General features: G+C 43.8%; 1 protein-coding gene across 4 annotated transcripts in view; it reads right to left on the reverse strand.

Moving 5' to 3' along the window:
• Nucleotides 1–6,784, reverse strand: part of TTC26 (tetratricopeptide repeat domain 26) — a 73,475-nt gene extending 66,691 nt beyond the window's left edge. Inside the window, exons 1-3 of one of the 4 annotated variants that reach the window (XM_033192886.1) lie at nt 6,580–6,784; nt 5,703–5,769; nt 2,190–2,282 (exon numbers count right to left, since the gene is read on the reverse strand). Coding sequence is in view for 2 of the 4 variants with exons in the window: in XM_033192883.1 (XP_033048774.1) it covers nt 2,190–2,282; nt 5,632–5,769; nt 6,580–6,582 (234 nt within the window). In the remaining 2 variants the exon portion in view is untranslated. Of the gene's footprint in view, nt 1–2,189; nt 2,283–5,631; nt 5,770–6,579 lie in introns of all 4 variants that reach the window. The other 3 variants (XM_033192883.1, XM_033192887.1, XM_033192885.1) reach the window with 3 other exon arrangements.
• Nucleotides 6,785–27,730: the final 20,946 nt, after the last annotated feature.

The following is a 27,730-nucleotide window of genomic DNA, read 5'->3' on the forward strand; positions in this document are numbered from 1 at the left end:
GAGACCATCCTGGCTAACACGGTGAAACCCAGTCTCTACTAAAAAATACAAAAAACTAGCCGGGTGAGGTGGCGGGCGCCTGTAGTTCCAGCTACTCGGGAGGCTGAGGCAGGAGAATGGCCTAAACCCAGGAGGCGGAGCTTGCAGTGAGCTGAGATCTGGCCACTGCACCCCAGCCTGGGCGACAGAGCCAGACTTCGTCTCAAAAAAAAAAAAAAAAAAAAAAAAGAAATTCACACGTTCAGTTAACTTAAAATCTGATGGCTTTAATATACGACAAGTTTCATTTCATTCTAATTGCTTTCTGGCTTTTTTGGCTTCGAGGGAGTCTTCATATTTTTTAAATGTTTTGTTTTTCCTGCCAAGGATACTTTCTGAGACTCACTTTGTCAACGACATTTTCCATATACTCTCACTTTTTATCAGTCTTTCCCAGGTGCCTTTATTTCATTTTCTTACTATATGTGGGTTGTTCTTTCTATCCTCCTATGCCTTTTACAAATACTGCCAGCCTCTATTCTGTCCTTTTCACATCTTCCCTTTCCCTTCACCAACTTTGTTCCTTTGTTCTTCATTTCGCCTCCTCATTACCTCTCCTCGAATATTTTCATTTTAGTTATGGAGGTTCTTCAAATTTGCTTAGATTACATCTTGGGAATGAGAATATGTAGGAAATGTGGCTGGGAGTGGTGGCTCACGCCTGTAATCCCAGCACTTTGGGAGACTGAGGCGGGCGGATCACGAGGTTAGGAGATCGAGACCATCCTGACCAACATGGTGAAACCCCATCTCTACTAAAACACACAAAAAAATTAGCCAGGCATGGTGGCGCACACCCGTAGTCCCAGCTTCCCCGGGTGGGGGTGGTATGAAGCAGGGGAATAGCTTGAACCCAGGAGGCAGAGCTTGCAGTGAGCCGAGATCGCGCCACTGCACTCTAGCCTGGGTGACAGAGCAAGACTCCGTCTCAAAAAAGAAAAAAAGAAAGAAAGAAAGTAAATCCATAATCCCACTGATTAATTATTGTAGATGGGTAGGGTTTACAATGACCAAGAAAAACAATTTCTCCAAAACAATTCTACTTGTAAAAATATAAATATAATCATTCTTATGTCTAAAAATAACCAAGCAAAGGAAAAGTGAAGTTCTCTTGAGAGAAGACTCATGAAAGTTTTTATCAAAATGGCTTAATTTTCCTTTTCTGAAGATTTACTTAATAAATGCTAATACCAATATGTTGTACTATCTCATTAGTATGCATGTAAAAGTACAAAGTACACAAGATACATGTGCATATACAGTAGCCCTCCTTTACCCACAGGGGATATGTTTAAAGAGCCCTAGTAGATGCCTGAAATCTTGGATAGTACTGAATCTTATATATACTATGTTTTTTTCCTATACATACACACCTATGATAAAGTTTAATTTATAAGTTCGGCACAATAAGAGATTAACACCAATAATGGATAATAGAACTATAACAATATATGGTAATAAAAGTTATGAGGATGTGGTCTCTTTTGCTCTCTCTCTCTCTCTCTGAAAATATCTTATTATACTGTCCTCACCTATTTTTAGACTGAGATTGACCTTGGGTAACTCAGATTGACCTCAGGAAGCAAAACCATAGACAAGGGAGAACTACTGTAATAGAACGTATTAACATATAGACGATTACTGAAGCCATAAATTTTTACAAAGTCAGCCGGGCGCGGTGGCTCAAGCCTGTAATCCCAGCACTTTGGGAGGCCGAGACGGGCGGATCACAAGGTCAGGAGATCGAGACCATCCTGGCTAACACGGTGAAACCCCGTCTCTACTAAAATATACAAAAAATTAGCCGGGCGAGATGGCGGGCGCCTGTAGTCCCAGCTACTCGGGAGGCTGAGGCGAGAGAATGGCGTAAACCCGGGAGGCGGAGCTTGCAGTGAGCTGAGATCCGGCCACTGCACTCCAGCCTGGGCGACAGAGCGAGACTCTGTCTCAAAAAAAAAAAAAAAAAAAAATTTTTACAAAGTCAGTGGTTGCCTTCATTAACAAGTATAATTGAGGAATGCAAATAGGTAACTTCTTTTTGTTTCCTTCTGCATTGTTTGAATTTTACCATGAACGTGTATTATTATAATATAAAGTTTAATAACATTTTAAACACAGTTCTGTTTGGAAAAAACTGTTTTTACACTAACCTCCAGAGCTCTCTTGTAGTCACCCAGGTGAAAGGCACAATATCCAATCCACAAATTAGTATCCTCTTCTTCTTCCCCAACATGACGTTTGAACTTCAGGTTAAAAATGTATTTAAAAAGCATGAAAATTTGAATAGTAAACTCTCTGTTTAAAAAAAAATGCTATGTTGGGTTACTAACGAACAACAGGCAATCTAAGTATTAGAAGCATGACAATATGAGGTTTAATTAAACCTATACCTATAGGACAAGTATCTTCTTTTTTTTTTTTTTTTTTTTTTTTTGAGACGGAGTCTCGCTCTGTCACCCAGGCTGGAGTGCTGTGGCCGGATCTCAGCTCACTGCAAGCTCCGCCTCCCGGGTTCACGCCATTCTCCTGCCTCAGCCTCCCGGGTAGCTGGGACTACAGACGCCCGCCACCTCGCCCGGCTAGTTTTTTGTAGTTTTTTTTTTTAGTAGAGACAGGGTTTCACCATGTTAGCCAGGATGGTCTCGATCTCCTGACCTCGTGATCCACCCGTCTCAGGACAAGTATCTTCTAATTGTCATAGAAGTTTATATTTTCAAATATTTCACATTTGGCTTTCTGTATTTACTGATATTATATTCCAGAAAGCATTTGAGTTGCCTAACAATTCTGGGTGATATATAAGGAAGAGAATTATGTAAAATATTTAGAGCCAAATAACTGAAGGTTAGAGAGGCTGAACCATGAACTCAAGGCCACATGGCCAGTATGTGTGCTGTCAGGGACTTAAAGAAATGCCTGACTCCAAAGCTCATGTTGTCACCCTCTGTGCTCTACTGCATTTAACCTCCTGCTTCAGTCCCATTGCATTAGCACACACATATATTTACTAATAGGTTGTAACCTTTCACTGAGGACAAGCCATTAAATCTTTCTATTACCCTTGAGCAGGCTAGCTTACCAGGTCTACAAGAGTTAAGGATGTTCAGAAGACTTGGCCTCACTTATGTCCATTGTGAACAAGTATTTATGAATTCCTCAGCCAACAAAAGAAAAGCCTTATTTTGGAGGAAAGGACTGAGATCATGACAGAGAATTCTGAATTTCCACGGTAAGATAAGATTTTTTTTTTTTTCACTCTACAGGGTGATAAATCAAATAGTGAACCAACACATATTTACAGAGCATCACTATAGAACTTAAGGGGCCTCAGTCATTACAAGATGAAGACATCCCTTTGATACTTGCTTGTCTGGACTAAGAATTTACTCCTGTAGCTAACTCTACAACATTAGAAATCCTCCTCATACCAAATGCTATGAATTTGAGTATAGTGCCTTAATTCTGGAGATATTCTCATGTGAGGTCTCCCTGAATTCCCTGGAGCTACAGGAAAGCGCATGAGACTTCCTCACCCCAAACCATAGCAGTTTCCATTCCCATACAGCATGGTACTCCAACTAACTACCTAAGAATGTAAGCAAAGAGCAGAGCCTCCCTGCCAACTTAAAGGCAGTCTGGCCCTGTAGTCCCAGCATTTTGGGAGGCCAGAAGCAGGAGCATCCCTTGAGCCCAGGAGTTCAAGACCAGCCTGGGCAATATGGTAAGACCCCCATCTCTACACACACACACAAATAGCCAATCAAATGAAAATTAGCCAGGCATAGTGGCACATGCCTGTAGTCTCAGCTACTTGGAGGCTGAGGTGGAAGACTGGTGTGAGCCCTGGGAGGTTGAGGCTGCAGTGAGCCACCATCACGCCACTGCATTCCAGCCTGGGCGACAGAATGACACCCTGTCTCAAAAATAAAATAAAATAAAGGCAACCTGGTGTTATACAATAAGGAAAATGTGGTCACAGTCTTAGAGAAAAAAGAGGGAAACAGACTGACGAAAATAGATATATAGCACTCAGTCCACTGATTCACAGAACTAGAAGGTTTCTCCATGCCAACCCCCCACTGCAAAGATGAGAAGGCTGACGCCTAAAAAGCTAAACAACATGTTCAATACCAGAGCACTTAGTAAGAAGGCGAACTAGGCCAGGGGCAGTGGCTCACGCCTGTAATCCCAGCACTTTGGGAGGCTGAGGCAGGTGGATCACCTGAGCCCAGGAGTTTGAGACAAGCCTGGCCAACATGGTGAAACCCATCTCTACTAAAAATACAAAAGATTAGCTGGGTGTGGTGGCGGGCATCTGTAATCCCAGCTACTCAGGAGGCTGAGGCAGGAGAATTGCTTGAACCAGGGAGGTGTAGGCTGCAGTGAGCTGAGATTGCGCCATTGCACTCTAGCCTGAGTGACAAGAGTGAAAGTCCATCTCAAAAAAAGAAAAAAGAAAAAACAAGAAAGTGAACTATACATGGAAGATGGAGAAATACATGTAAAGCTAATTATAACAATTATTAACAGTAGATTCAGAGTAATATGGATGGAGTAGCATTTTAAGAGAAATGACTATGGCACAACACAACCAGACCATGCTGTCAGAACTCTTCATTCTTTGGTGCAACCCTTCACCCTCCTGTAACATGTGCTTCCCACAAAGCAGTTTTACAAAGCTCAGTCTCCTGGGACCATCTCCATCAGAGGCACTTAGACTACTCACCTTAAAATGTAGATTCCTGAGTACCACTGCAGACCTACAGCAGGAGCCCAGGAATCAATATCTTATTAAGTACCCTAGGTAATTCCAATGTCTATTAAAAGATGAGAACTACGGCCATGGAGATTTGAAATATTTTCTGGGGCTATAATATTTTCAACCATACGCATGTTAGAATTATTTAAATTTGATCAAAATTTTAGAACACATAATAGGAAAAAATTCATACATTGGTCAAGGGTTGGGATAAGCAATGTGTGAAATGACATTGTATTAAATGTCCCTTCACATTTTTAGATTGTAATCACCATTGGTAAACTAAACATACTCAAAAGTGGCCCTCAAGAAATTAGGTTTTTCTTTTGTTTGTTTGTTTGTTTGTTTTCTGAGACAGAGTCTTGCCTTGTACTCAGGCTGGAGTGCAGTGCAATGATCTTGGCTCACTGCAACCTCCGCCTCCCAGGTTCAAGCAATTCTCCACCCTCAGCCTCCCGAGAAGCTGGGACTACAGGTGAATGCCACCATGCCCAGCTAATTTTTGTATTCTTAAGAGACGGGGTTTCATCATGTTGGCCAGGGTCTCTATCTCTTGACCTCGTGATCCACCTGCCTCGGCCTCCCGAAGTACTGGGATTACAGGCGTGAGCCACCGCGCCCAGCCAAATTTAGTTTTTTAGTTCATTTTTTATCAGGTTTATAGTTAACTTAGAATCCGGAATCTGTACCTGACTAGATTTACAGGGAATTTGTACAGGAAGCCTCAGAATGCACGCACCTATTACAACAGCATAGCAACCAGCATTCTCACCTAGTCATTCATCTACAGTCTCGTATTCACATGCTAAGAAGCAACATTCTTTGGGCATTACCTCCAATAGGGTAATAGCTCCAGTGAAATCTCTTTTTGAAAGGAGCTCCTCTAGTTTTGGAATCTTCCTACCTTTCTTCTTTCTTTTGTCAGTAGGCTGTACGCCTCTGCCTACAGCAGGTTTGGCCCTTGAAAGCATCTGTAAAAGAAACAAAGATAGCTGTATGGTCCCATTCTGATTATCAGATTTAAACTGAGTGTTGCAGCTCTGTAGTTTGTAAGTCAAGGCCGGGCACGGTGGCTCACGCCTGTAATCCCAGCACTTTGGGAGGCCAAGGCGGGCGGATCAGGAGGTCAGGAGTTCGAGACCAGCCTGATCAACATGGTGACACCGCATCTCTACTAAAAATACAAAAATTAGCCGGGCGTGGTGGCAGGCGCCTGTAGTCCCAGCTGCTCAGGAGGCTGAGGCAGAAGAACGCTTGAACCTGAAGGCGGAGGTTGCTGTAAGCCGAGATCACACCACTGCACTCCAGCCAGGGCGACAGAGAGAGACTCCGTCTCAAAAAAAAAAAAAAAAAAAAAGTTATAAGTCAAATCCTTAACAACGAACCCCAGGGAAGCCTATTTAAACTTGCTTTGTAACAAGTATTCTAGTAGACGAGCCATCACCCAATACTTAGGAAGGACCAAACAGCTACTCCCAACTTTATCTTCACTGGCTAGAGATGCTCTAGAGATGCTTTCGCACAGCTTCTGTCATCTCAGTTTTCCCTTCCTCTGCTTCCCATCCCACGAGTGGTTTAGATGTGGGTAAATGGAGAAGCAGGAGGGAAGAAAGCATCGAGGTATTTACAGTTGCATCCCTGTCCCCCGTGGGAACACAGGGAGAGCTGGGGATTACCCTCTGTGGACACACCTAGACTTTACACAGAAGTGTGCTGGGAACCTCGAATCGCCAGCCTCAGGACCTACTCAAAGTAATCCCGCACTATTCAGAGTCACTAACCATATTGACGTCGGTCTCGTGAGTCGCCTCCAGACAGCAAAGGCCGCGCCTCAGCGTTTCGCCGCATCCACACAGGACGCTCTGTCTCCACGGCAACCCCGCCGGGAGGCTGGTACGTCGGGGAGAAAAGCTCGTTGGAGAACCAGCGCCCGCGGCTTCTTGGTTCCGTGCAGCTTCTGCCGCGGAAGAGCAGAGGTTCCTCTTGGGAGGAGAGCGTCGTTCTCTGTGCTGAGAGCGAAAGTTTGGTTGTGTCTCTATTTATGAGTTTACTTTAGGAAAAGGCGAATTGGAATGGCATTGTTTTTCAAATGCAAGTTTTCTGGGAAGGAAATTTTCAGGGACCACTTCCGTTTTGGGCCGCGTTGAACTCCATAGCAACCCTTGGCTGCGTGCACCGCAGAATCTTGGTCTCTGGCTGGTGCGGGAAGCTTAGAAAATTTCTGCTGAAGGAGTTGTAGTTCTGTGATTTGGAGGCAGGAGTGCATCAAAATACAGTTTCCTATTTCCACAGATACACCTACACACAATAGAGAACTGTAATAAATATTTGTCGATTGGATGACTTAATTTATCTATCTTACTCCGGAACCCAGTTAATACAGGGGCAACCATAGTCTTTAAATTCACAAAATCGTGAAATGTTAGAGTTGGAAGGGACCTTTCAGGACCTCTGGTCAACCCCTCAGAATTAACAGACTGAAGAACTAACATCTTGTTAGTTAACTAATGTCAGCCTAAAAAGCTCAGGGATCCAGTTGAAAGAGTTTATTCAAGTGCAAAGTGTGAGGGCAGCTATCCCGGGAACCACGGACAGCAAAGAATGGTGATCAGTGCTCCCTGGTGTAGGGAACGGTGAGGGTCGTTTATTTATTTATTTATTTATTTATTTATTTATTATTTATTTATTTTTTTTTTTGAGACGGAGTCTTGCTCTGCCACCCAGGCTGGAGTGCAGTGGCCGGATCTCAGCTCACTGCAAGCTCCGCCTCCCGGGTTTACGCCATTCTCCTGCCTCAGCCTCCCGAGTAGCTGGGACTACAGGCGCCCGCCTCGTCGCCCGGCTAGTTTTTTGTATTTTTAAGTAGAGACAGGGTTTCACCGTATTAGCCAGGATGGTCTCGATCTCCTGACCTCGTGATCCGCCCGTCTCGGCCTCCCAAAGTGCTGGGATTACAGGCTTGAGCCACCGCGCCCGGCCTGAGGGTCGTTTATATTGCCAAAAACGGGGGTGCTGTACATAATTACAGCATTTTCTAGATGAGGCTAACGTACACAGAAGATTCAATTCGCTACTATTGATTACACTCTAAGGGGGATGTTTAATATTCTATTGTAAAGAGGTAACAATCACAAGGGTCTCTGTCTCCAACGTCATTTAGTCTGAATAAAGAATAAAAAATCTGGTTAATATATAACATCAACACAAAGATCAGGAAGCAACAGTCATTCACCAGAGAAGAAAAACAGCCATGTTCTGTGATTTAGTTTACAGGGCTTAACTGTTCCTCTTGGAAGGTGCTGAAATTTTCTTTTCACATTTTCCCCTTTTCTTCAAAAGCTTTCGGAGAAAGCATTATAGAAGAATTATATTCTCAGGCCGTGTATTTGATCAAACCTCATGTCACTAGGAAGGCTCCTTCCTGGCAGTCACATCCCAAGGAGGAGGGGAAATTGGAGAGGACCAAGTCCGAATTATAAAGCAACAAGAGAAAGTAGTTCTGGAACCTGATTCAGGCTACATGGCTGCCTCTTCAATCAAACAATTATCTGAGTGGTCTTTGTTCTAATTTTCTCAGCTGTGTGTTGACCCAGTTGCAGTTAAATACCATAACAGCTCTGTAGACAAAGGCAAGACAAAACACAAACTATGATAATTCCTAAAATACATAACAGCTTTTGCCACCAAGGTCCCCAAGATCCAAATTAACTACTTAACCGGTAGCTTAGAGAGGGTTTTGGATCCGAAAGGTTAATTATTAGAGTTTTTCAAATCAGTCATTACTTTGGTGACATTATTTGATTCATCTGGGATATAAACACAGCGTTCAGTTTCTGTCATAGCACAGGTTCCTCCTTGGGCTGCAGTATGTCTAAGACCATACAATTTTGTAATACAGTCTTCTCAAGAGAGTAACTTCATTATTTAACAATGAGACATTCATGTGGCTGTCATTTAGGGCCTTTTGTGTGTAATTGGTTAGGACATCTATATGGCGAATGACATCTTCAATACCCAGTTGTGGTACAAAGACAGAAGTGAATCTAAGTGGCTTCTGGAAGGTAAGCACTTTCTATTTCTTCTGTTAAAGACACTATTGTGTAAACCTTTACAGTAAGTTCCAGATTCATCCTTTAAATGACATCCATCTGTAAACCAAACAACATCAGCCTAAGTAAGAAAAGTCTTGCAGATCAGTCCTAGGAGAAAAAAAGTTTATCAGTTAGAGTTATGCAATTATGTGGTGTTTCATCTGAAAGTGAAGGAAAAAGAGTTGCAATATTTAGCTTATTACATCTAGAGATGGTCACATGATAAGCTAAAAGAAGTGAAACTTCCTATGAAGCTAGTCTACCCATTGAATAATGTTAAGTGTGTTGTGAGTTTAGCAATGCTTCCACAGAGTAAGGGATGAAATCAGTAAGGGGAATTTCTTTTCTCCCAGATTGTTATTAAGGAGAAAGGAAAGGCCCCTTTAAGTTCGATGGAGCACCCCCATTTTTTATTTTCTGCCTCTACCTGTTGTTCTTCCCTTTTTAGTTTTTGGCAATTCTTTTTACTGTGATCAGGATTTTTGAATTAATTGAAAGCGTATAGTTAGGTCTACTTGGGGGTTTATAAGGATATTTAAAGCCTTTCTTTTTTTTTTTTTTTTTTTTTGAGACTGAGTCTCGCTCTGCCGCCCAGGCGGGAGTGCAGTGGCCGGATCTCAGCTCACTGCAAGCTCCGCCTCCTGGGTTTACGCCCTTCTCCTGCCTCAGCCTCCCAAGCAGCTGGGACTACAGGCGCCCGCCACGTCGCCCGGCTAAGGATATTTTGAAGGTCCAAATTGTGTGGACATTTGTTTCCACTGTAAATTCATAATTTTATTAGCCTTGCTCTTTTGTTTGGCCTCCTTCTCAGTTTCACCTTCAGTTATGAGACAACTGGTCAGCAAGACTGACCAAATTATGAGTCTGAGAAGTGGCGCAGCGAGGGTTTTGTCTTTTGACTATTAGCGCTAATTCTTCATCTAACCCATTTATAAAACTGGAGTTGAGAAGGGTATCATTTTGATTATTAGCGTAGCTTTCTTCAGATAAACTCAAATATTGTTTAAGTTTACTCAAACCCTCAAAATATGATATTACTGACTCATCTGGATTTTGTTGACCTTGTTGTATTTTACTACAGTCAACTACTCTTTGAAACAGTGAGGAGTGGCTTGAAGCAAAGCCTTTGCAGTTTTGTGTGTCTGCCTACAGTCCTGAGCATTTATGAAAGTCTTCTAAGAGATTTCTTTTTTCTTTTCTTTTTTTTTTTTTTGAGATGGAGCCTCGCTCTGTCGCCCAGACTGGAGTGCAGTGGCGCAATCTCGGCTCACTGCAACCTCTGCCTCCCGGGTTCACGCCATTCTCCTACCTCAGCCTCCCGAGTACCTGGGACTACAGGCGCCCGCCACACCTGGCTACTTTTTTTTGTATTTTTAGTAGAGACGGGGTTTCACCGTGTTAGCCAGGATGGTCTTGATCTCCTGATCTCATGATCCGCCCACCTCAGCCTCCCAAAGTGCTGGGATTACAGGCGTGAACCACCGCACCTGGTCTTTTTTTTTTTTTTTTTTTTTTTTTTTGAGATGGAGTCTTGCTCTTTCGCCCGGGCTGGAGTGCAGTGGCTGGATCTCAGCTCACTGCAAGCTCCGCCTCCCGGGTTTACGCCATTCTCCTGCCTCAGCCTCCCGAGTAGCTGGGACTACAGGCGCCTGCCACCTCGCCCGGCTAGTTTTTTGTATTTTTAGTAGAGACGGGGTTTCACCGTGTTAGCCAGGATGGTCTCGATCTCCTGACCTCGTGATCCGCCCGTCTCGGCCTCCCAAAGTGCTGGGATTACAGGCTTGAGCCACCGCGCCCGGCCCTGGCCTTCTAAGAGAGTTCTGTAATGGGCCTTGTCTGTCTAATCTTTAGCTTTACTTTCTGATAGTCACATATGAGTTAGTTGATATAAATCAGAATAACCAGGGCCATAAGCTCAGATATTTAATTCAAATTCTCTAGCAAAACCAATAGGATCCTGGTGAGGGTCGGGGAATTATTTAACTATGCCTTTAAGTTCTACCTTAGACCATGGTGATAAACTAAAGCAGGTTTCCCTCTACCAGATACTGGATATTCATGAAATGAAGCCAAAAAAGTGGGAGCAGGTAGGTGGAAGGGGAGGAGAAGGAAGAGAAGGTCAGTCTGGGCAAGGTAGTTCTGATAAGGAGGGATAGAGAGAAGGGGGAGCAGGAGGAGGAGAAGCAGCAGTTTCAGCAGCTTTTCTGAATTAAAGTTTTAGAGAGCTTTTCATTCTCTTTCTATAGGAAAAGAACTCTGTCACAGCCGCTTTTGCATGCTTCTGGGTAGCACTGGAAATAACTCTCCAAATTATATTATTTAATTCTAGAGCTGGCTTTTTCTAATTGTGCATGTGAGCAAACTAACTTAGGCATTTCACAAGTACCCCACTTTGGCCATTGTAATTCAGCATCTTCCTGGGTCAAGTAAGACCATTTTTCCCAACACTGACAGGAGGTAGCAGGTGCAATGACTGACACCTGCAATCTCAGCACTTTGGGAGGCTGAGGTAGGAGGATCACTTGAGCTCAGGAGTTTTAGATGAGCCTGGATGACGTAGTGAGACTGTCTCTACAAAAACTAAAAAAATTAGCCCAGCATGGGGGTGTGCCTGTGGTGCCAGCTACTTCGAAGGCTAAGGTGGGAGGATTGCTTGAGCTCCGGAGGTGGAGGTTGCAGTAAGCTGAGATCGTACTATTGCACTCCATCCTGGGTGACAGAGCAAGACCCTGCCTCATAAAACAGACACACATCCACCCATATTTATGTATGTAGGTTGTGTGTGTGTGTGTGTGTGTGTGTGTGTATAGACAGGAGGTGGCACCGTAAGTCTTGTACATAAAGTTAGCTGGAGTTTCTAAAAGTGGGTCCTCCCTTAAAGAGGACTTTGTTTTAAATGAACAGTTGACCATAATTTGTATCCTCTTTTAAACTGACCAAAGATTGAAAGGGAAAGATGTTTTGGGTCTAGTGTGCTGCTTAATAGTGATTACTCCTCAAGGTTTCACCCATGAGTCACCACTCCCCTCTTATGTGTCCCAATGAAACCCAGAAATTTCTGGGGGTTTAAGGCACCGGTAGCCCAATTCCTTATGTATGCCCACCGGGTTAAGCAGATTTCCTTGCATATTCTTCTTTGAGATTTCCCTAGAGCATAGCTACACATCCCAAGCTATGAACTCTGACATTCTTACATGACCTCAATCACCTAAGGTGCTTTTCTTCTGGGAGGAACAAGGTCTTTTGTATTTGGGACTTATGTCCTCATATGAACCCTTTTGTGAACTTTTGGTCACTCAAGAAGAAAACTTAGATGTCAATTTTAACTGAGCTCCAAAACCTGGGTCACCAACCTGGATCCAGTTTCAGACCACAATCAAAATTTTTTTTTTTTTTTTTTTGAGTCATAGTCTCACTTGGATTACCCAGGCTGGAGTGCAGTGGAATGATTTGGGCTCACTGCAACCTCCATATCCTGGGTTTAAGCAGTTCTCTGACCTCAGCCTCCCAGGTAGCTAGGATTACAGGCACATGCCACCATACCTGGCTAATTTTTGTGTTTTTAGTAGAGATGGGGTTTTGCCATATTGGCCAGGCTGGTTTCAAACTCCTGGCTTCAAGTGATCCACCTGCCTCAGCCTCTCAAGTGCTGTGATTACAGGTGTGAGCCACTGGGCCTGGCCCAAAACCACAAATTTACCTAAAGCCACAAACATTCAGTTTCTGTTTTCAGAGAGAGAACCTATTTTGTTCTCTGACCAAATTCGAACGACAGAAAGGGCCATACAAAGTCTAGCAAGTAGTTCAACAAACCTTAACTTCAAAGAAAAGTGAACGTCATAAATCTGTGAAAGGCAAAACAAGCAAACAAAACTTCTGTCTTAAAGTAGAGCTTCAGTTCCAGCTCTGTGGAGCATAGAACTGGATCGCTTGCGTAAAGTCTGAATCTCAGTCAAAGCCAGAGAGATTCAAAACCTGAGAGGAGCCTTGGCAGAGCCCCCTGCCAGTTCCAATGAGGTGGGAATGAGCAAAAGCCGCTCCTGTAGACACCAAAGCTCCGAATGTCAGCAAAGAGGCATAGATCTCAGGAGGCCTGCTTAGAGTCTCTGGATCATCAAAATGTCAATCTAATAATCAAACAGCTCAGGATCCAGTTAAAAGTTTATTCAAGTGCAAAGTGTGAGAGCAGCCATCAGGTAAACACAGACACCAAAGAAAGAATGGTGATCAGTGCTCCCCAATGTAGTGAAAGGTGAGGGTGGTGTATGTAGGCAACCCAGGTGTACTGCACAGAATTACAGCATATTACAGCATTTTCTTTCCTTTCTTTCTTTTTTTTTTTTTTTTGAGATGGAGTAGTCTCCCTCTGTCGCCCAGGCTGGAGTTCTGTGGCACGATCTTGGCTCACTGCAAGCTCCACCTCCCGGGTTCATGCCATTCTCCTGCCTCAGCCTCCCTGAATAGCTGGGACTACAGGTGCCTGCCACCATGCCTGGCTAATTTTTTTTTTTTTTTTTTTGTATTTTTAGTAGAGATGGGGTTTCACTGTGTTAGCCAGGATGGTCTCGATCTCCTGACCTCGTGATTCACTTGCCTCGGCCTCCTAAAGTGCTGGGATTACAGGTGTGAGCCACAGCGCCTGGCCAGCATTTTCTATATAAGGCTAATATACAAAGAAGATTTAATTCACTACTACTGATTACACTCTAAGGGGGTTGTTTAACATTTTGTTGTAAAGAGGTAACAATCACAAGAGTCTCCATCTCCAACGTTGTTTAGTCTAGGTTTGAATAAAGAATAGAGAGCCTGGTTAATGTATAACATCAACAAAAAGATCAGGAAGCAACAGTCATGCACCAGAGAAGAAAAACAGCCTTGTTACGTGACTCAGTTTCCAGGGCTTGACTTTTCCCTTTGGCATAATAAATTTGGAAGGTCCTGAAATTTTCTTTTTTTTTTTTCTCACAATGACAAGTTGGGCAAAATGAGGTAATTCTCCCAAGTGAATTTAAGTAATTGTGGTATTGTTGAGTTACATTACATACCCTCCTGAATAGCCTATGGAGATTCAAGTATACCATGAGCTCATGGAAGGCAGGTCTCATTTTTTTTTTTTTTGAGATGGAGTCTCACTCTGTCACCCACGCTGGCGTGCAGTGGTACAATCTCAGCTCACTGCAGCCTCTGCCTCCCAGATTCAAGTCATTCTCCTGCCTCAGCCTCCAGAGTAGCTGGGATTACAGGCACGCGCCATCACGCCCAGCTAATTTTTTGTATTTTTAGTAGAGATGGGATTTCACCATGTTGGCCAGGCTAGTCTGGAACTCCTGACCTCAAGTGATCCACCTGCTTCTGCCTCCCAAAGTGCTGGGATTACAGTCATGAGCCACTGTGCCTGGCCAGGTAGGTATGATTTCTTAGATTATATTGCATATTTCTCATGCTCTGGCAACCCACCACCACAACCCCCACTGTCCCTGCCACCCCGCTGCAATTACTTGGTGAGTAAATGAATGACTAGATATCTTACTTCACTGATTATATATATAGAAAAACATCAATATACAGAGATACATAAAGACAGCTACATGTACAGATTTCAGATAAGCACAAATTCACCAGTAATGTACTTATAATTCTTTTGGTTCCAAATTTCAGAATTATCCCTATGTTTGGTTGAATTTAAAACAAAAAATATTTCTAGCTCCTCTTTACAGACGAATATTCTTGTAGGGGAGTGAAAAATGACTTTCCTCTACTCTTCTAAGTTCCTTGACTGGGCTATGAATTAAATTGACATAAGACAGATTAACAAGAGGAAATCCATTTTAAATTATGTACATACCCATGCAAGCCCCACAAATGTGAGATTCAAAGAAGGGTCAGATGATTGAAACTTATATAGCACCCTGAGGTACAGAGGGGAATAGAGACTTTGGACTTCTGGGTGGGGAGTGGTGACACCTGTTATGAGAATATGAGGGGTGGAAGTGTATAGTGAACAAAGGTTTCTTCTTATGCAAATGAAAAGCCTCTCAAGTAATAAAGGTTCTCTTGGAGCAGTCCTCAGAAGAAGAGGTGGCTGTCTAGGTATGATGTCAACCTCTGGTCTCCCCTCCTGTGATCCAAGTTCATTGTCCCTGGTTGATAAGATTCCAGAGGAGGAGATTTATGACAATTGAGTTCCCTTTGGAGGATCCTTTGATCTGTCTTAGGCAGATAAGCAGAGCTCAGAGAAAGCCTCTGCCTGCATCTGCTCTTCCCCAAGTGACATCAGTTCAAAGTAATCAGCATGTCATAGCATCATACTTTGGGGTGGCATTTCTGAACTCCTATTGTATATTTTTGGTGATAGCTTGATATATCATTTAAATTACCATAAAACCCACACTTTTAAAGCGTGAGTGGCTTTTAGTATATTCACAGTGTGCATCCATTATCAGTATTGAATTCCAGTACACTGTTATCACCCCAGAAAGAAACCCCACACCCGTCAGCAATCACTCATTATTTCTCCCCTCCTCCCAGCCTCTGGCAACTACTAATCTCTTTATTGTCATTATATATTTGTCTATTCTGGACATTTAATATAAATGAAATCATACATATGGAGGTCCATATACCATACAGCTCAGTGTTGGAAAATTTTAAATCAGCTTAGCAAACTGTTCAATAAAATGTTTTATCCTCCTACCTTAACAAATATACCGTTATGAAGAAGGTCACGCTCCAATTTAGAATTCTCAGACTTCTCAAAATTCTGTTGTGGATGTGGCAGTGCAGAGAGGTCCAGCCCCAACCCTCAGTGCACACCCATCTCTTCTCACTCCAGGTTCTCTCTCACACCATGTAGGGCTTTGTGCATGTATGTGGACACCCAGCCCACAAACTCAAGCTATAGTCACCCAACTCAACTGTGATTTGTCATTTTCTAATAGACCTATAGGGAGGACAGACCCCAGGAAGATACCTGCTCAGGTGTGGAAACAGGCTTGGGGTTGCATCAGCAGGGAATTCAGAGTCCTGGGCACACAGCATCGTCAGGTGAGGTGCAAGGACACCTTAGCTCCATGGACTTTTCATTCCTGGCTTAGGATGTGGCCACAGTACAGAGCCCAGAGCAAGGGCTCCTCTTGCCAGGGTCTAAAGGGCTGATGATACTATAAACAACCCTACTGAATTTCCTAAGTCAATTGAAACGACCACTGACTTCCAACAGTTGGGTATAGCTTTAAATCTCTAAATTCTGGTAGAGGCTGTTTGAACTGTAGCTATAGTTATGAAGGGCAGAATATGACATTGAGTGTACTTGAGAAGAAGTTATTATTCCTAACTACAGCTCTAATGGTATTATGAAGCACATCATAACACAGGTACACAAAACCTGGTTGCGTAGGTAACAGGCAAAGTTGCAGTTTCATTGCAGCTGCAACGGATCAGTGGATTCTGAGGGACTATTAAAACATAATCCAGGTTTTGATGATTGTATGACTATAAAAATGTATTAAAAAGCATTGAATTGGCTGGACGCGGTGGCTCATGCCTGTAATGCTAGCACTTTTGGAGGCTGAGGTGGGTGGATCACAAGGTCAGGAGTTTGAGACCAGCCTGACCAACATGGTAAAAGCCCGTCTCTACTAAAAATACAAAAATTAGCCTGGCATGGTAGTGAGCACCTCTAATCCCAGCTACTCAGGAGACCGAGGCAGGAAAATCGCTTGAACCTGGGAGACGGAGGTTGCAGTGAGCTGAGATCACGCCACTGCACTCCAGCCTGGGCAACAGAGTGAGACTCCATTTCAAAAAAAAAAAAAAAGCATTGAATTGTACACTTTGAATAGGTGAATTATATAGTACTGCAAACAAAAAATAAAATTCTAAGCCCCCACCCCCCGCCGCAAACATCTGAATGGACCCCTCCCCTTAACCAAGGGCGTTCCAAAGTTAATCTGAAAAACTAGTTCAGGCCATGATGGGAAGTGGGAGCTGGACATACCTCATTCTACCCTCCTCGCTTTTGGAATTACAGACAGAATAGACTCTTTAAATCTGATAAGAAGCATTTATTATCTATTCTCTCATAAGCCTGCTACCTGGAGGTTTCATGTGCATAATAAAACCTCGGTCTCCACAACCCATTGTTGTAAACCAGACATTCCTTTCTGTTGATAATAACTCTTTCAACCAATTGCCAATCAGAAAATCTTTGAATTTGCCTATAACTTGGAAGCCCCTACTTATAAATGTCCCACCTTTCCAGACCCAACCAATGTATAGCTTACCTGTATTGATTGATACCTTATGTCTCCCTAAAATATATAAAACCAAGTTGTGGCCTGACCACCTTGGACGTATGTTCTCAGGATCTCCCAAGGGCTGTGTTGTAGGCCATTGGTCACTCATATTTGGCTCAGAATAAATCTCTTCAACTATTTTATAGAGTTTGACTCTTTTTATCAACAGTAAGTAAATTGCATCTTGCTAAATCTGCTTTTGTTTGTTTGTTTATTTTAAAGATAATCCAGCCCAGAGCTTAGAGTGCTGCTTTGGAGTCTCTGTTTCTCCAATTCAGCCCTGATACACAGTGATATTGACCCTAGGTTCTTAGAAACCACTGTAGAAATCATGTCTCTGTCATCGACCAGGGCCATGAGTTGCTGAAGGAATGCCAAGGCACTAAGTTTTGGCATTTCCTACTAGGGTTGATTTTCCTTAAGGAAAGAAAATCTCACGAAAAGGAGAATCCTCCACTCTCTGCTACAGAGCCACAGTAGATCTATTCATTGGCTCTGTTTGAGGGCTGTTTTTTCTTTTTTTAACTAGGTTTACAAATATTCTGCCTTACCAAAAAAACAAAAGAATGTTTTGTTTTTTCTTAATAGAGATTGTTCCTTCTGAAAAAAAAGAAGCCTTTAAAAACCATATTCTGGCTGGTTGCAGTGGCTTACACCTATAATCCCAGCATTTCAAGAGGCTAGAGGTAGGAAGATTGCTTGAGTTGAGGAGTTCAAGAACCAGCCTGGGCAACATAGTGAGACCCCAGCTCTACCAAAAAAAAAAAAATTAGCTGGGTGCAGTGGTGCGCACCTATAGTCCTAGCTACTCTGGTGGCTGAAGTGGGAGGATCCCTGAGCCCAGTCTGAGGCAGCAGAGAACTATGATCTCACCACTACACTCCAGCCTGGATGATAGAGCAAGCCCCTGTCTCAAAAATAAAGCCCAATTTTGTTTCTGCTCCCTCTTAGTAAACTATATGAAATCGTGGGGGAGAGGACTACTGATGGCTTGTTCCAAGCAAGAACAAGAGTGACTCTTGGACCAAGCATTTGAAAATATACTCCTTAAAGAAATACATTTTTTTCAAGCCAGGTGAAATGGCATGCACTTGTAGCACCAGCTACGCAGGAAGCTGAGGCAGGAGCATCCCTTGAGCCCTGGAATTTGAGGCTACGGTACACTATATTCATGCCTGTGAGCAATGACTGACCTCCAGTCTGGGCAACATAGTGAGATGCCCTCTCTAAGAAAAAAGAAAGAAAAAAAGATATTTTTCAATCATTTTAAAATAGCATTTTCTTTTATTACAAAAGTACTTCATATTGACTGCAGAAATTTGGGAAGATACTGAGAAGTAAAATCAAGAAAATGTAAATTATCTATAAAATGTATAACCAAGAAACAACACCTATTATCATTTTGGCGCTTTTTAAAAAACGATTTAATAAGTGCTAAGGGATTTAATAAGTGCCATGTTGTGGCTCAACTATGAGTACGTTGGCAGACCGAGACAGCTACAGGTGATAATTGTTGAAGCTATATGATGAGTACATGGGCATTTATTTTTATTTATTTATTTATTTATTTATTTATTTATTATCTTTTTTGAGACAGAGTCTTGCTCTGTTGCCCAGGCTGGAGTGCAGTGGCACCATCTCAGCTCACTGCAAACTCTGCCTCCCGGGTTCACGCCATTCTCCTGCCTCAACTCCCAAGTAGCTGGGACTACAGGTGCCTGCCACCACACCCAGCTAATTTTTTGTATTTTTAGTAGAGACAGGGTTTCACCATGTTAGCCAGGATGGTCTCCATCTCCTGACCTCATGATCCGCCCGCCTAGGCCTCCCAGAGTGCTGGGATTACAGGCTTGAGCCACCATGCCCGGTCATTGGGCATTTATTGTACTGTTCTATTTTTGTGTAGAAATTTTCTATAATCTAAAATTAAAAAGAAAATTTATTTGAAAACTCCCAAATTCTTCTTTATGGCTGAAGTTTAACTGAAATGAGTTAAAGATATGGGAGACAATATTTATTTCAATATTATTACAATATAAAAGGTAACTTACCTTTTTTTCCTTTTCTTTTTCTTTTTTTTCTAGACAGGGTCTTGCTCTGTCACCCAGGCTAGAGTGCAGTAGTGCAACCATGGCTCACTGTAGCCTCAACCTCCTGGGCTCAATCGATCCTCCCACCTCAGCCTCCCTAGTAGGTAGAACTACAGGCATGTGCCAGAATGCTGGCACATGCCTGGCTAATTTTTTAATTTTTCTGTAGAGATGAGGTCCCCTATGTTGCCCAGACTGGTCTCAATCTCCTGGCCTAGGCAGTCCTCCTGCCTCAGCCTCCCAGAGTGCTAGGATTACAGGCCTGAGCCACTACGTCCTGCCTGGTAACTTATCTTCATAGCAGTTAAAATGAAGTAGCTTTGTTGGGGCTGGGCATGGTGGATCACGCCTGTAATCCCAGCACTTGGGATGCTGAGGTGGGCAGATCACTTCAGGCCAGGAGTTCAAGACCAGCCTGACCAACATGGTGAAACCCTGTCTCTACTAAAAATTAGCCAGGCATGATGGTGTATGCCTGTAATCCCAGCTACTCAGGAGGCTGAGGCAGGAGAATCGCTTTAGCCCAGGAGGCAGAGGTTGTAGTGAGCTGAGATTGAACCACTGTGCTCCAGTCTGGGTAACAGAGACCTCATATCAAAAATAAACAAACAAAAACAAAAAAAATTAAGTGGCTTTGTGTGAGGATACTATAAAAAATAATTTTCAACTTGTGATTGCTAGTGTAACCATTTATTTGGCAGAAAGATAATTGAGAAATCAGAAAGCAATATAAACATAAAAGGAAGTTAATGGGAAAATATCAGGTGTTCCAATTCAGGGAGCCCTGTAAGGAGGGCCTCTCTATGTCAGCTGGCTGCTGAGATGCCAGGCCTTGTTGTGTTGCATGGTTCACTTCCTCCTGTAGTGCTGAAGGCAGCTGCTAGCAAGAACTGAAGGTGACATAGGGTTGTATGCCTTGGAGTCAGCAAGACCCAGATTTGAATCCTGCCTCTGCTGCTTCCAATATGTGCTAACCTGTGTTTCAGTGTTCTCCTCTGTAAGTTGAGGTAATAAAACTCACCTCACTGATTTGCTTAAGACTCACCAGATACATAAGCATGAAGCAGTATGATGTAAGCAATCAACATTCTTATCTCTTTCAGTTTCTGCTTAGTGGCTTCACTGGGTGGTTCCGGCTCAGAGTCTCGGTGAGGTCACAGTTAATTGGGGCTGCAGTCATGTGATGCCTTGAGCAAGGCTGAAGGCTCCCCTTCCCACTGGCTCACCCACATGCTGGGCAGCTTAGTGCTGACCATTGGTGGGAGGGTTTAGTTACTTGCCATATGGACCCCTCTCTAGGGCTGCTTGTGTGTCCACCCAACGTAACAGTTGGCTTCTCCAAAGCAAGGGATCCAAGAGAGAGCAAGGAGAAACCCACAGCGTTGTTTTATGACCTAGTCTTGAAAGTCATACTGTTATTTTGACAGTATTCTATTGATTACACAGATCTGTGCTGTTTAGTGTGGAAGGGTGCACAAAGGTACAGATACCTGGGAGTAAAACCCACTGGGAGCCAGCTGGCTACCATCTCAGGCCATCATCAACAAGTTAACCCCACCTCTGGATTTCTACATCCCCATTTTCTCTGCTCTCAGATATGTTACTGGAAGAAGGGTTGCAGCCTCAAGTTCCTCATTTTAACACCACCAAAACCAAGTTTGTAAATATATCCTCTAAGAGGAATATGGCCCTTCTCCAACTCTAAAAGTATACTTGCAATTCCTTCCCTTCCCAGTATGGTACTCCCGGAGGCACTTGCAGTGATGCAGGTTGGAGCTAGGGAAAGCCCTGGTGCCTGCCCCCTACTGCAGCCTTCCCCCATTTGTCTGACCATTTGATTAATGCTTCTCTTGACTCCCATATCTCCTATGGAACACCTGTTTGGCATGGACTTTGGACATTCCAAATGTCCAAATCTGACTCAATTCTCTGATGTTTATGTACTTTTCTATGACTTAGCATAGCTGACTCATTGCAGCCTGTGTGTTTTCCACTTCCCCCTCTGATCGGTGTTCAACAGGTTCATATGGCTCAATGTCACCCTAACATGCCCTAGCAACTTCAGTCTTGCACTCTCCTCAGATCTATTTCATTGAAACTTTCACAAATACCCGGATCTTCTAGTAAAATAACAACAAACAATAATAATAATAAACAAAAAGAAAATAAAAACAAGGGCAAGTATCAATTGAACAAAAAAAATTCTCCCTCTCATTACCTGAACAATCTTTTCCCTCTCTTCTCTTCCCCTCCCATTCCCTTCCCTTCCCTGTCAATCCTCTAAAATCAATGTTCTATACTCAATTGTTTTATTTCTTCACTTCACACACTTTGATTTCCAACTTCAGCACTCTGAGAGAACTGCTCTGTCAAGTGAGCTGGAATAATATGACATTGTATACAGGAGAATTTATTGACATAAGGGTACATCTCAGGATATGAGGTTGAGCATCCTGGCAAGAACCAGGTACAAAATTGCTGCTAGGGTGGCTCCCTGAATCCCGGAAAAGTGCTGGCTCATGAAGAGTGAGTCTGAAGTGCCTAAATTGCTATGTCAGGCAGTAGAGGAAAGGATTAGAGGACTCAGAAAAGGGGACATGCTGAAACAGATGTAAGATTAGGCCAGAACACCCACCATGGGATTATATCCTATAGGATGGCTCAAGGAGCCATATTCATCAAGGCCATAGGGAACACATTGATGAGAGGGACAGCAACATTGCTAATAAGTTCAGTGGTGCTTTCCCCAGTAGAACATAGTTGATGGAAGGAGGGGCTGTCCTGGAACTTGGCTCACTGATAGCAATGAAGATGATGGAACCCTGATGCACTAGATACCAGAATGACAGCACTTAAAGGCGGAATGACAAAATCAGAGTGGCAGCTAACAGGACCTGACTTTTAGGGAGTTGTAGGGATTGTAAATAGCATACAGTTTCTCTAGGAAGAACATAAACGCATGGGTAGTCAAAAAGTTCAAATGGCCCTCAACATATGATTTTTCTGCCTCACCATGGTGTGCATTCAGTAGAAACTACACTTTGAATTTTGAACTTTGATCTCTTCCCAGGCTAGGGACATGCCATATGATACCCTCTTGTGATGCTGGGCAGTGGCAGCAAGCCACAGCTCCCAGTCAGACATGTGATCACAAGAGTAAACAACTGATACTGTACGGTGTACTGAATTCAAAAATTACATGATGAGATATTCAGCACTTTATTATACACTAGGCTTTGTGTTTGATGATTTTGCTCAATTGTAGGCTAATGTAAGTGTTCTGAGCACATTTAGTGTAGCTTAGGCTAAGCTATGATATTTGGTAGATGAGGTGTATTAAATATATTTTTGGTTTTTTTTTTTTTTTTTGAGACAGAGTCTTACCCTGTCACCCAGGCTGGAGGGCAGTGGGTGATCTAGGTTCACTGCAACCTCTGCCTCCCAGCTTTAAGCAATTCTCCTGCCTCAGCCTCCCAAATACCTGGGATTACAGTTGTGAGCCACCATGCCTGGCTAATTTTTGTATTTTTTTTTTTAGTAGAGATGGGGTTTCATCATGTTGGCCAGGCTGATCTTAAATTCCTGACCTTTCAGGAGGCTGAGGCAGGAGAATGGCGGGAACCCGGGAGGCGGAGCTTGCAGTGAGCTGAGATCGCCCCACTGCACTCCAGCCAGGGGGACAGAGCGAGACTCCGTCTCAAAAAAAAAAAAAAAAAAAAAATTCCTGACCTCAAGTGGTCTGCCTGCCTCAGCCTCCCAAAGTGTTGGGATTACGGGTGTGAGCCACCGTGCCTGGCCTAAATGCATTCCTTACTTACAGTATATTCAATGTATGATGGATTTATTGGGCCATAACCCCATTGTAAGTCAAGAAGCATCTGTTCTGCTTCATAAGTATAATCTAAAATAAAAGAATTAATAAGCAAGACAGTGAGAAAAACATTTCCTTGCCTTGTTTCCATTCCTGAACCAATGTTCAGACTCAGAACCCACTGAGTGAAGTGGTGGCCAAGTCACCAAGATGAAGGACCTGTAACACTATGGCAAGAACATATTGCCACAGTTCCTCTGATTCTTCCCCTAAAGAGATCTACAATATTTATTCCAATGATGGAACACTGGGGATAGGGGAATATGCAGACATTTTGGTGACTGTTGGGTACAAGGTCAGAGGTTGACTGACGCCCAAAGAACTGAAACATTCTCATGGCTTCCATGTCAGAGTGGGAGCAAATGGAGTCCTGACTGAGGTCCAGCTTGCAGTGGGTTCCCTGGGTTCATGAACCCACCAGTTGTCCTTCTCCTAATCTTCACATATGTGGTTGGGATTGCCACACTTGGGAATTGGGCTAACGCTCACATTCATCCTGATTTTGTAGAGTGGAGCTATCACAGTAGGGAAGGATAAGTGGAAGTATCTGAAACTGTCCCACACCCCAGCCAATGTAGTAACTACAAAATAACATTACAGTCTAGGGTGAGGAGGATGGCTGATATTAGTGCCACTCTTAAATATCTAAAGGATGAAGAAGCATGGTCCCTATGATGTTTCTGTTTAATTTGCCAGTGTGGACCCTGCAGCAATGGGATGGTTCCTAGAGAATGACTTCAGACTACTGCAAGGAAGTAGTAGCTATGTACTGGATATAGCATCTTTGCCAGAGCAGATTTATGTAGCTTGAAGTGGTTTGAGGCCATTGATCTGGTGAATGCCTTCTTTTCTTTTGCAGTCAAGAAAGAGGATCAGAAAGAGTTCATATTCATACAGAATGCACAGCAATAAGACTGTACAGTTTTGCCACAGGGTTATGTTCCTTTTCAGTCCTCTGCCATAATCTAGTCCAAAGAGAACCGGAGCATTTGGACATCTCATGTAACATCACATTGATCCATCACATCGAGGATGTCATGCTGCTAAGCAGGATGAGAAAGAGGTGAAGAGCATGGTAGAGGCCTTGGTATGACACATGTGCTCCTGAGAGTGGGAAATAAATCCTGCCACTTCACTAACGATTTGAAAGGTCCCTTGGTCACCAGTGTGCTGGGACATTCCTTCCAAGGCAAAAGAAAAATTGTTGCATCATTTATACTTATCGGAAAGAAGGAAGCACAAAGTTTGTTAGGAATCTTTGAGTTCTTGATAAAACACATTTCACACCTAAGAATACTGCTGCTGTGCATATACTGGGTTACACAGAGGTTGCCATCTTTGAGTGGGACTCAGAACAAGAAAGAACTCTCCGGGCTGTGATATAAGCAACTCTATTGCTTGGACCATAAAATCTGGCACAGCTTCTCATGTTGGAGATGTCAGTGATGGAAAAAGATGTAGTATGGGATTTATGGTGAGCCCCAATAGAGGAATCACAATGCAGACTCCTTGGATAGTGCAACAAGGTCATGCCAACTGCAGTGAAGGATTACACTCCTTTCAGAAAACAGCTCCGAGCTTCTACTGGGCCCTGGTGGAGACACCAAGTGATCATGGATTCAAAACTGGCTGCCATCAGCTATGTCCTGTTAGACACACCAAGTGATAAGGTCAGGCAGGGTCAGTATGAAAGCCATCATAGGATAAAACTGGTACATCTGGGACTGAACACAAGTGGGACCAGAGGGCACACGCACATGCAAGCCACATGAGCAATTAGCCCAGATTTTCATGTCACTCACTACAGTTGCACCAGTACCTCTCCCCCAGCCTCACCTGTGGTCATGTGAGGGGGTCCCATATAACTAGCTAAAGGAGGAGGGAAAAAGACCAAGTTTGGATTAAGGATGGGCTAGCTTAATATGTGGGTACAAACTGAAAATGCATGGCAGCCTCACTCATAATAAAATGCATATTACAGTCTCACTCAGGGAAGGCCTTGAAAAACAATGGTAAGGGAAAATCTCCCCAGCGGGAGGAGCTTTGAGAGTGCACCTAGTCATCACTTTGTATGGAAGGAGTATGGCCTAGGGTTAGAACCTACATGGACTCATGGACAGTGACGGTGGCCTGGCTGGGAATTTGGGAGCCTAAGAGTAAAAGGAAGCATATGAATAGGCATATGGAAGTGGGCAGTTCCTATCACATTAAGGCCCACAAAAGATCTGCCAACTACACAAAATAACTTGGCCAGTTAATGTTGGCCAGGGTTAGTGAGAGGCTGCTCCCCCACTGCCGCACAGAGAGGCCACGGTGGCCAAGATGGAAGTGATACAAGAACCTAACAGCATGGATTGTCATTTGCCAAAATGAACATAGCTGCTGCCACCTCTGAATGTCCGATCTGCCAGCCATAAAGACCAATGCTAAGCTCTATTCCTTAATGAGAACAGTAGACTACCTGGTGACCAGTAGACTACATCGGTCCCTTTTTGTCCTGGCAGAACCAGTGGTGGTTCTCACAGGAAGAGGCAGTTATTCTGGATTTGGGGTTGCCCTTTCCCCCTGCAGAGCCTCAGTAGTAGCACTCTCTCTCTCTCTTTTTTTCAGACAGAGTTTCACTCTTATTGCCCAGGCTGGAGTGCAATAGTGCGATCTCAGCTCGCTGCAACCTCTGCCTTCTGGATTCAAGCGATTCTCCTGCCTCAGCCTCCCAAATAGCTGGGATTACAGGCGTGTGCTATCACATCCGGCTAATCTTGTATTTTTAGTAGAGACAGGGTTTCACCATGATGGTCAGGCTGGTCTCAAACTTCTGGCCTTAAGTCATCCATGCCTCGGCCTCCCAAAGTAATGGGATTACAGGCATGAGCCACCACGCCTGGCCAGTAGCACCACTTTCTGGAGCCTTAAAGGTTGCCCGATCCACAGACCTGGAATCACACTTAACATTGCATCTTACCAGGTGAATTTTTTCATGGCACAGAAAATGGAGGGAATGAACCTATGAACATAGTATCCATGGTCTTATCATACACTTCACCACCCAGTAGGTATAGGATGCAGTGTTGGAAAGGCCAGTTAAAGATGGAGTCAAAGCACCAGCATGGAGGTGATACCCTACAATGATTACATAGCCTCCAGAACATCATGGTATATGCCTTGACTCGGTCAAGTTAGTATGGTACTGTGTCCATATGTGCGTCTGGAAAGAATGGTTTCCAGAGTGGCCCTACTTAGTAAAATTCCAATGACCCCCTACAATTTCCTCTCCACGCAACACCGGGCTCTGCAGAGTTAGAGGTCCTGGTTCCCAAAAGGGGCACACTCTTGCCTGGAGATACAGCAGAGATCCCACTGGACTACAGTGATGGCTGTCACCAGGTACTTTGGCCTCCTAATGGTCAAAGACTAGCAAGTAAGAAAGGGAATGGTCATCTTATCCAAGGTAACTGTTAATGGTCAGCAGGAGGTGTGGCTGCTGTTACAGAATGTGGGCAGATGGAATATGCATGGAATTCTGGTGACCTATTTGGGTGTCTCTTGGTAATCCTTTGCCCATCTGGGCCTGAGATGTGCTCAGACCACTTACAAATAGGGCACTCAACCAGATTAAGCTATTGAGAGCAGCTGAGGTGGTGGCCAAGGGTTGGAGGGATTGGAATGGATAGTGGTGGAGGGATATGATGAGGACCAGACAACAAGCCATGGCCTTGAGACCAACTGCAGTGACAAGGACGATATATAGTTCATTCCATTAATTTCCCTCTTATAAGCTTCCCTGTAGGAAGAGTGACCCTGAAAAGCTTGTTTCCTAAATACAAATGGATAAAGAAAGCCATGTGGTACAAAGGGTGGACTACAGCTGACACAGTGTGGCACTCAGGTCAAGTTTGCTGCCCAGCTTTGAGGAGCATGTTTAGCCAATAGCCTCCAGCTTTAGCTCTTTCAAGATCTGCCCCAGCATTCAAGCTGAAGTCATCCACTTCTCTGGCGGCCCCCACCAGTGGCTGAGCAAGGCAGTACAAGGGCCTAGACTTTTCTGTCCGGAGCTGGACCCCTACCCCAGAGCTTCTCATTGGGCTGGCAGAGACTTTGTCAGGTCCTCACCAAAGTCTGATAGGCCCCATGGATCAATCATGCTTTTTCCTTTGACTTTTACTGGCGTTATGCCCCAGAAAAAGTGCAGAGAAAGTTCTGTATTCTTTTTTTATTTTTATTTTTTATTTTATTTATTTATTTTTTTTTGAGACGGAGTCTTGCTCTGTCGCCCAGGCTGGAGTGCGGTGGCCGGATCTCAGCTCGCTGCAAGCTCCGCCTCCCGGGTTTACGCCATTCTCCTGCCTCAGCCTCCGGAGTAGCTGGGACTACAGGCGCCCGCCACCTCGCCTCGCTAGTTTTTTGTATTTTTAGTAGAGATGGGGTTTCACCGTGTTAGCCAGGATGGTCTCGATCTCCTGACCTCGTGATCCGCCCGTCTCGGCCTCCCAAAGTGCTGGGATTACAGGCTTGAGCCACCGCGCCCGGCCCGAAAGTTCTGTATTCTTAACTCCATGTCAGAATCTCCTTCCTGGAGAACCCAATCT

Source organism: Trachypithecus francoisi, unplaced genomic scaffold, assembly GCF_009764315.1.
Source record: "Trachypithecus francoisi isolate TF-2019V2 unplaced genomic scaffold, Tfra_2.0 Lachesis_group4, whole genome shotgun sequence".
Classification (NCBI taxonomy): Eukaryota; Metazoa; Chordata; class Mammalia; order Primates; family Cercopithecidae; genus Trachypithecus; species Trachypithecus francoisi.